The sequence below is a fragment of the Mus pahari genome, chromosome 17, assembly GCF_900095145.1.
Source record: "Mus pahari chromosome 17, PAHARI_EIJ_v1.1, whole genome shotgun sequence".
NCBI classification, from domain to species: Eukaryota; Metazoa; Chordata; class Mammalia; order Rodentia; family Muridae; genus Mus; species Mus pahari.
The window spans coordinates 42,406,441-42,415,942 of record NC_034606.1 but is presented as its reverse complement, the minus strand read 5'-3'; the positions used below and the strand labels follow the sequence as shown (position 1 = coordinate 42,415,942).

The 9,502-nt window shown below is 50.3% G+C and overlaps 1 protein-coding gene across 7 annotated transcripts; it reads left to right on the top strand.

The window, feature by feature from the left end:
• The first annotated feature begins 297 nt into the window (after positions 1–297).
• On the top strand, positions 298–7,394 carry LOC110335230 (apolipoprotein L3-like). 7 transcript variants are annotated; one of them, XM_029547824.1, is made up of 4 exons: positions 314–377; positions 4,729–4,876; positions 5,597–5,707; positions 6,116–7,388. In XM_029547824.1, exons 3-4 carry the CDS (start codon positions 5,625–5,627, stop codon positions 6,939–6,941), a joined length of 909 nt encoding a protein of 302 aa, XP_029403684.1. In that variant the 5' UTR covers positions 314–377; positions 4,729–4,876; positions 5,597–5,624; the 3' UTR covers positions 6,942–7,388. The 7 variants fall into 7 exon arrangements, with proteins under 7 accessions (XP_021072969.1, XP_029403684.1, XP_029403686.1 ...); XM_029547826.1 differs by having other exon boundaries at positions 326–377; positions 4,775–4,876; XM_029547825.1 differs by lacking the exon at positions 314–377 and adding an exon at positions 437–474.
• Positions 7,395–9,502: the final 2,108 nt, after the last annotated feature.

The following is a 9,502-nucleotide window of genomic DNA, read 5'->3' as shown; positions in this document are numbered from 1 at the left end:
TGGGATGGAGGTGTGCTAGGGGACTGTGAGGGCTTGGCAGAGCAGGTGGCGCTGGACATGATCTCGGGAGAGCTCCACAATTAGTGCTGGTGGGTCTTCCCACCATTGGAAGCCCTGCCCAAGATGGCTTGGCCCAAGCAGGATTTGGAATGTTGACCTGAGGTCACTCTTTGAGTTGGCAAGGTGGGTTGGATTCTGGGTGGCACCGGACACATGCCCATTCCAGTGTGTTGATTGGTCCATGGCTGCCAGGAGGTGAGACTTTCAGTTTCCATTTCCCGGTTGGGAACATAAGGCCAGAGGCTGCTTGTCCTTGTGACTCAGAGGTGCAGCTGCCAACTGCATCTGCACAGCCAAGGCCATCTGGGTCCTGTTCGGTAAGTTGAGCCTCTTCGCTCCTCTGCCTCCTCATCCTCACAATGTTACCTCAGGAAAGAGGGATAGCTGCCTCATTCTAGGGATGAACTCAGGAAGGTAGGTGTCTTCCGCAGCCCCGAGTTCAGACAAACTGGCCTTGCACCCAGGTTGGTGTTTGGCTGTTTCTCTCTCTCTGCACTAAACACAAGACAGGATGGGCAATCCCTCTGATGGGATCACCAAGTGCTCTGGGGCTCAGTTCAGGTGTGGGATGCCTATGATCTGGACAGCAGACTCTGGAGAGAAAACAGATTCATGGGAGTCCCCTGCTTGGGGAAATAAGGAAACTGAAGGATGTGGAGGAGAACAGGAGGCTCAGATCCCACCAGTTTTTATGAGCATCCTGACACTGGACCAGGATTATTGCTGCCAGGACCAAGGTTGGGATAAATGTGGACTGGCAGAAGCCCAAAGATTATGCCGTGAACTGTCTCTGAGCATGTCTCTACCATGCCCAGGGCAACTGAAGACTACGGGCTGTGTTGTGCTGAGCGGTGGGCCAAGTCCTGCCACCTTTGGGCCTCTGCTGGCCTTCTGTCCAGTCTGTAAGGCATAGAGAAGAGGGAAAGGGGTCCCTGTGAATTCGGAGGGGAAGGGTATAGCAAGGCGGCAGGGAGGAAAATGTAAACCATCGTATGAACAGCCCACGGCCTGTTTGCCAATCATGAGGTCAGTGATCAGACTTCAGGTGTGTGTGGATGGGGGTGTCAGTCTTCTGTGCCTGTAGAAGCAAAGAATGTTGTAGAAATTTGAGGAGAAGAAGATGGAGAGTGGGAGGAAGAAGAAAATTAAAAAACAATCACTTTTTTTTCCTTAACGAGACTGTATCTTCAGAGATCGGTGATTCTATGTCCAATAAATGTCTCCCAGAGCCCACGCCAGGAACACCTGAGACCCAGGAGGACAAGACCAACTTAGTTGGTTCTGACACAGTCACTGGGCTACTCCTGGGATCATGGCAGACACTGGTGGCCCAGAGAAAAGTGTCCCAGGAAGTCACGATATTTAGTCCTGGGAGGGAATGTAGAAGCCAGCCAGAAAGAGGCAGTGTGTGAGAGTTCACATGGACGGAGGAGGGAGGCCTTTTGTAGGGAGGGAAGAACCCAGACAGAGCCTGAGACATTGATTATGGGACAGGAGAGAGGGGCTGCAGCAGGCTGTGAGTGTTGTAGGATTCATTAATCTCAATTAAGGGGATTAAGATTAAACCCTGCCTTTGATCATTCGGGGCCCCAGATAAAAAACACAAAACCTTTATGTTCATAATAAGTCTTTAAAATGTGAAAGCAGGGCAGATGCCTGCTGTCTGGGCCATAACATCTACTTCCATATCAACCCTGAGTAATAAGTAGCCACGTTCCATCCTGGCCACTCTTAACTCCAATTGTCCAGACCTCATTGCAATTTTCTCATGATTCACCTACTCCATGGCATCTTCTCCTCTCTCCACCTTCTCTATCCTCCCTTGTGGTTCTCCTGACCCCTAGCCCGGGAACTGAAACCCAGCATACCTCTCTTCTATCCAGTTTTAGGTTGGTGACATCTTTGTTCCATCAATGGTTTTAAATCAAGGAGCAAGGTCACATAGCATCACTTGATGTACTTGATTCTATCTTCCCTGACACAACCAGGCCCAGTATTCAACATTACAATGCATAGCAACAGACCAAACCCCAATAGTGGGGAACTCTCTGTGCTGGGTTCAAGGTCCTGAGCCTGAACCTGGGAGAGAATTACAGATTCTGGGGGAGGATCTTGGGACCCTGACCTCTGTCTGGCCTAGTGAAGGAGATGTGAGGAAGCCACCAGAAGAGGCTGGGCTGGGAGCCCCTGTGCTACAGTGTTTGGAGAGCCTGTGCACAGATAGGGAAGGGAGGCCCCCAGCCTGGGACTTCAGGTGGCCACGAGCAGAGAAGGACAGCATCATCTACATACCTCTAGGGCCATGTCCACAGAGTCCTTCATCCAAGAAGGCCCACTGTCTAGCTGGCTAGAAGCAGTACTCAACAAAGGTAGAGAAAGACAAAATTATACATGCTCATGTTTGGGTTTTTTTTGTGGTACTGGGTATCAAATGCATGGCCAAGTGTATGCTTGACAAGAGCCCTGCCATGAGTCTTCTCCTCTGCACAGACTCACAGCTAACTCTAAGATGTATGGCACAGACACTTTACCAAAATGTAGTGTCGAATGAGATACCCTCTTGGTTACCTGATAGTTGAAGGCTGTGACCTGTGACCTGTGAGGCAAAAAGGAAGGGAGATGAAGTGGGAGAGGGAGTAAAGAAGGGAGGTGAGGGAGAGTGTAGCCAGCTCTCCTTCACACCTGTGCCTCATCCCCTAGAAGGCCTCGGCAACCTTCTTGTGCTTGTTGATCAAGACTGGGTCCCTCAGTCGCTGGACTAGTGACCTCACGTCTGAGAAAAGCAAATTCCAGGTGGAGAACAGTGAGGCAGGGTGGTGGTCCTGGCTTCTGCACAGAGTAGCCTGACATCTGATGTCATCAGAGCCATTATCCTCTTGAGATGAAGCCTGTAAGTTAACAAGATGCCACCTTCCTGGAAACAGCCTGGCTGCAATGGCTTAACAGAGAAGCCAACCTTTGGGTGTCTTGGCAGGGCACATCATAGCTTTCTTCAACACGGAAGCAAAATGTTTCTGTGCTGTTGGTGTCCGCCAGCCTAAAGTCCCAGAGGGGCTCCTATGAGAAGGTGAACCTGCCACCGCAGGTTCTCAGTTCTGGGGAAGGCTCACCATGACCCAAGGCAAGAGGCAGATTGGTGAAAGATCAGAGCTATGACAGGGAGGAGGCCTGGGGGAGTCTAGATGTGTGCTGCACAAAATGTGGGCTAGCCATGCCCACGGAATTTCTCTATCCTTCTGTCTAGAGAGAAAGAAAGCCAAAAGAGGACCCCACCATGGTGTACTGTTTTCCTCAAAGCAAGGGAGGGACTTCACTCTTGGTCTCCGTTGCAGGGTGGTTCCATAGGATCTTGGGGCTATAACACATTACCTAAAGGGTTGCAATTTTCAAAATTCACAGAGTTCACCACAGGAGACTGGGAGGCCTCAGAGCATGGCCCAGGCGCTAGCTTTACCTTTGGATAATCTCTGCCTTTGTGCACAACAGGATGTCCTCACAGAGTGAAACGGAGCAAGCAAGCAGGCTTCATATTTGCCCCCTCTTCTCAGAGACCTCATCTGCGCACGCAGCCTGGGATCTCAGTTGATATTAGCCATCATTCCTCAAACACAGTTCCCATCCCCAGGGAGCCGCCAGAACCTTCTTCCCATCTCTCCCTTTCATGTGTTGACTTGATTCTTTTTCACAGCTGCATCCTCCATTTCTCATGCTCACCTTGGACACCACAGGACACAGGGGGCACTACCCTGCCTGGGGTGAGGGAGACAGAATGGAACTGGATGATTGATCTTATTAGGGAGCAGCTGCAGGGCTCAGGAAAAGACTGAGCCCTGTGAATTAAGTCCCTTTGAGTCTTGGCAGCCACCCTGGAGGGAGCCACAGAACAACCAGATTCATGGCCGCCTGCCTGCCTTTGCTACAGAGGTCCCACTTTATCCCACACTGTGTTTCTTCTTCCCTTCAGTCTGAGCACCTGGAGAGCTTTAAGGAAAACCTCTCAAAGATTCTGGTGCAAAGATCCAGAAGCTTTCACGGCCTCTCGGGGCAACCATAGCTATGTACCTTGCCCGTGTGCTGCTCTCAGACTAGACCTGGTAGCCTCCACAGCAGACAAGGATGAGGCCACCAAGGACCGAAGCCAGTGCCCTGACCCTGGGTCTGTAGGGATCCACTTCGTAGGCCAATCTGGGGCATACGAGGGGCAACCTCCCCTTTACCTTGTCCTCTTTGGTGTGACCGGAAGAGCCTGAGGACATGGAAGACAGCAGGCCACATGGCTTAGTCACAGCTCCCAAAGTCAGCGCAGATCAATGACTGCTCTGCGTAATTTGTGAGAATCTAAAGACTGGAAAGCTTCCATTGAGGAAGAAAGACTTCTCTTAGAATCTTATAATCTACGAAGAGCCTTGCGTTGTGACTACAATACAAAAACAATATCTACCCTTACTGTGCTCAACATACCAACATACTCTGATATCAATTCAATTTCCTCTCTGAATGTTCTTCTTGAGCCAAAAAAATACAGGTCAGAACTAGATAGGCTGCAAGTCACATGTGAGGGTACAGGCACCACAGTGTCTGATGTGCCAGATGTCTGTGGCGGATGCAAACCAGTGTTGAGTTGTCTCCCTCTTCTCTGTGCTCAGTCTTTACTCTGTTTGCTCTAAGATGAAAACAGTTCATTTCCCTGCAAAGCAATGTGATATCTCCCCAGTGCACGAGTCGTCTTGGCTCCCATCCCACAACAACACAGGGTGAGGGCTCGGACACGATCTGTCTTTTCCCTTAGCTCTGGACGCCAACATCCGTATGGAAGGTGAGTTGGGTTGGTTACTGTACCGACTGGTTTTGTGTGTCATCAAGCTGGAGTTATCACAGAGAAAGGAGCCTCCCTTGAGGAAATACCTCCATGAGATCCAGCTATAAGGCATTTTTCACAATTAGTGTTTAATGGGAGAGGGCCCAGCCCACTGTGGGCGGTGCCATCCCTGGGCTGGTGGTCCTGGGTTCTATAAGAAAGGAGGCTGAGCAAGCCAGGGGAAGCAAGTCAGTCAGTAAGCAGCACCCCTTAGCTCCCCAACTTGCTTCCTGGTCATGATGTTTGCACAGGAATAGAAACCCTGACTAAGACAGTTACGGTGAGGGTGACAGTCCTGGTGTGCAGAGGGAGCAGGCTCATTGTGCCTTCCCAACACCTCTGCTGGGGGGTTGTATGAAGAAAGAGGGAAGGGAGGGAGAAGGAAGGGGAGTGAGTGTGAGTCACTCCACCAGAACTGTGGATTAGGAACCCATGTTTATACTGTTTATCGTAATTATTTCACTTCCATGGAGACTTTATCTGTAAATATAGACACCAGGCCTGGCAGCCAGAACACAGGAAGCAAAGGACACAGTTCAGCTGGTGACAACACTGGTGACCAACACATCCACAGAGCTTCATGGGATAAACACTCGTGACGTGACACTAAGAACCTGCTGCTCCCTGCCATGTCGACTCCTCTACCCTGTCACTGATTTCATCCTTCTTTCCATGTAGAGAGCAGACACCATCAAGGGAGCAGAACATGGCAAGCAGTGGATACCTGTATAGCCTGCTGGCTGAAGATGGAGCCTGGCAGGTGTTTGTATCCAAGGCCATGCTGTCCAGGTCACTGCTATGGGATGTCCAGCACGGCCCTTAACCCCTGCATGACTGGTTCTCTCGGGGAAGGCACACCCACTCCAGACAGTCCCAGTTAATGGCATTAGAGGCACTCCTCAATAGCCCTTGGAAAATATTCTAACATGTTATGGCACTTGGGTTTGCATGCGTATGGGGTGAGCACTTCCCCAGCTGACTGTCTCCCCAGCCTTAAAATGACTCATGCCCTATTTAAGGCCACAAAACCTGTTTAAAATACCTAACATCGCTCACCAAAGGGGAACTTGCGCACAGCTCTAGAATCCTTACTGGGCTGTGATAGTAGAGACCATTGTGGGGTGGATTTCTTTTACACAGCCTGTTTTCCACAGACACAAGCCATCTCTCACACACTGTTGACCTCTGCTCTTACAGGGAGAAGGCAGTGGCCCTCCACAAAGCTCTGAAGGATCTGACAGTGCTCTTGGCCATAGCAGACAGTGGCAGACTTCAAAAAGGCCTGAAAGGCAGGCAGAAATTTTTGAAAGTATTTCCTCGCTTGAAAGCAGAGCTGGCGGACCACATCAGCCAGCTCCACGCCCTGGCTGACCACTTTGAGAAACTACACAAGAGCTGCGCCATCTCCAACGTGGTGGCTGACTCCTTCAGTGCTGCCTCTAACGTCCTGGACCTCCTTGGTCTCTTTCTGGCCCCTGTGACAGCAGAGGGGAGTCTGGTGCTCTCAGCAACTGGTTTGGGGCTGGGGGTAGCAGCTACTGTGACTAATGTTGCTACTTCAATCATGGAGGAAAGAAGCAGGGTTTTGGATGAAGTTGAAGCTGCTCCAACTGGCATGCTGGGGGAGGCTGACACAAGTGTGACTAGGGTTTCCAGCAAGGTCTCTTGGGCTGCCAGAGATATCACCAGAGACCTGGAAGCCCTTGAGCAGCACATGAATGCCCTCAGGCTGGTTAGAGCCAACCCTCACTTAGAAGAAGATGCCAAGATCCTCGCCGCCATGGGAAGCATCTCTGCCCAACGGGCTACGCAGGTGCGGGCTAGTCTGAAAGGAACCCCTCTGGCAATGAGCCATGAAGCCCGGATCCAACGTGCCACTGCCGCAGGTGCTGCCCTCTGGCGTGACGTGGGCAGCCTTGTGAAAGAGTCAAAGCATTTGTCTGCGTCAGAAGCACTGAGGAAGCTGGCTCGAGAGCTAGAGGAGAAGCTGGAGGGGCTCACTGAATTCTACAAGACGATCTGATCAGGCCCCAGTCGGTCACCCCATCCCCAAGACATGCAGAGGTCAGGGGAGAGGACCTGGACAGAGGCAAGGATAACAGAGAGCAAGACTGCAGTCAGGTCCGAGGGAGAGAGCGTGCAGGCCCGCTGCTGAACACAGCACAGTCAGGTGAGACCCACCGATGCCTGAGACAATTGACCGGAGGATGTGCTGCAAGAGGGAATGGGAAGATTGAACTCTGAACTAAACACAGAAGAAGCCAGTTAAAAGAAAGACTAGCACGCCCTCCCTGTCTGAGCTACTGCAAACAAGACCCCACAAAATGCAAACCAGAGAGATAGGTGTGTACTCTGTAAACATGTCATGAGCCCCAGCCCTGTGCTTTAGAGCCTGTGCTTTTCCCCAGCTCCCCAGCCCACGCCCATCCTCAGGCATGTCATTATCCCCTAAATAAACCATTTCTATTGTTCCTCACCAAGTGTCTGATTCAGTTCTTTGTCCTGGGGCATGAGAACTTGGAAACTTCAACAGGGACCCTCGAGACTTTCAGCATTGCCTGTAACTGCTGGCAGCCAGCCCAGGTCCTCTACAAGAGCACCAGATGCGGTACTGTCCCCTCCCATGGAAGCTCTGGGACGCCATGGCAAAACTCCCTCGGGAGGTTCCATGTCTGTGTGGATGGGTACTCCTCCCCTCCCACCTTTCTCTTCGGTGTTTTGTTCCTATGGATTATGGAGCCCGGATGGACAGTGTGCCTGAACCCCCTTCCGCCACCCCTGGGGCAGTAACTGAAAAACACAAAAACTGACAGCAAAGCCCAAATCTAGGGTCGGAGCCCGCTGCTCATTACCACTGTCAACACAGAAACACAACTCTCAGCTCAAAGGGGCTAAGACATAAGTTAGTCTAGAGCCAAACGGAAGTGATCACAGACCCGGAAGGCAGACTCAGGTTCTCCCGACGTCCGTGTTCCAACACAGTAACTAACCATTCATTTCATGATGCTTTTGTAGTAAGGGAATGAAGAATGTCATCAATCAGAGCCCTTTTCTGATACACTTGTGGAGACATCAGAGACAGTTACAGCCAAGCAGAGAGGTAAACCTCAGCTACAGGCCTCAGATGCCAACTGATGACATTGTTAGCTTGCGGGTTGGGGAACCTAGGGGTCTGATAAGTTAATACATCACGAAGAAATAAAAGAAGATGGAAAGCTAGGATCAGGAATTTTCCATGAGCAGATAAATCATGTCGGCACGTTTATTAAGACGAGTATCTTGTATACAGTTTGCGGGACAAATGAATGACATCAATAGGAAGCTAATAAATTAATGTGATAAAAAGGGATCACAGGATATTTAGTATTTGGTAGACCAAATACAGATGCATTGGAACTGAAAACCATAGTCCTTAGCAGGGACATCCAAAACTGCAGCTCCCAAAAGCTCTGATCCCGGGCCATTATATGCTTGCCAAAAAAAAGTTCCTGGTTTCACACATGGAGACATAGTCCCTCTGTATAGATCGATCAGGATCTCCGAAAAGCCCAAGAATGTCCTTCCCCACAACAGCCAACCTCTCATAAATGACTAATTTTTCAATTAATGTTATTGTACAGTAACATTTCAGAGGAGTAGGTGATACATTTTGTTTTATATAAAGAAGTAACACTATTAAAGTTATCACACACACAAAGTTAATACATCACAGAAGATTTTTATTTGTTAGTCTCTGGATGTTAAGGCCAATGCAGAGGTAGCAAGGAATGGCTATTCGGGACAATAAAGATGATCAGAAACAACAGTAATTAGGGTCTTGATCTGCAACATTCCCACCTCTCCAGTTATTAATGTTCGAATCGGCTTATGAGCCTCTTGGGAAGCTCAGTAGGGGATTCCTTCTGGAAACCGTTATCTGCACCATCCATATTTGTTCTCTACACCAAGAAGCCAGGTGAGGGCATGGGCAATGGCTTGTGTATGGAAGAGGGACTGGGCCCAGGAGAGTTGGGAAGTGATCCACAGAGTCCCACAGTCAGTACAACTGAGACCACAGAGGTGCACCCAGCGATGAGAGGTCACTCCTCTGACTTTAAGGAGGGCTCTACTGAGCGTGGTGCCAGAGAGTAGTCTGGGATGTCCTCTGGGTCCTCAGCTGCTCATCGGGGGCGACTCTCACTTGCCTTTATGGGCTGAGATATCAGTCCAGAGCTTACCTCTGGTTGCAAGTCTGGTGCACACCTGGAACAGAACACACTGCTAAGGACCACTGCTGTACTGGCTAGTTTTGTGTCAACTTGACACAGCTGGAGTTATCACAGAGAAAGGAGCTTTAGTTGGGGAAATGCCTCCACAAGATCCAGCTGTAAGGCATTTTCTCAGTTAGTGATCAAGGTGGAGAGGCCCCTTGTAGGTGGGGCCATCTCTGGGCTAGTAGTCTTGGATTCTATAGGAGAGCAGGCTGAGCAAGCCAGGGGAGGCAAGCAAGTAAAGAACATCCCTCCATGGCCTCTGCATCAGCTCCTGCTCCCTGACCTGCTTGAGTTCCAGTCCTGACTTCCTTTGGTGATGAACAGCAATGTG

Excerpts from the sequence above, each read along its gene's own strand:
- LOC110335230 (XM_029547821.1), top strand. Across the intron at positions 4,877-5,596 it reads CGCCAACATCCGTATGGAAG|AGAGCAGACACCATCAAGGG; the intron begins GTGAGTTGGGTT and ends CTTTCCATGTAG. Across the intron at positions 5,708-6,115 it reads TCCAAGGCCATGCTGTCCAG|GGAGAAGGCAGTGGCCCTCC; the intron begins GTCACTGCTATG and ends CTGCTCTTACAG.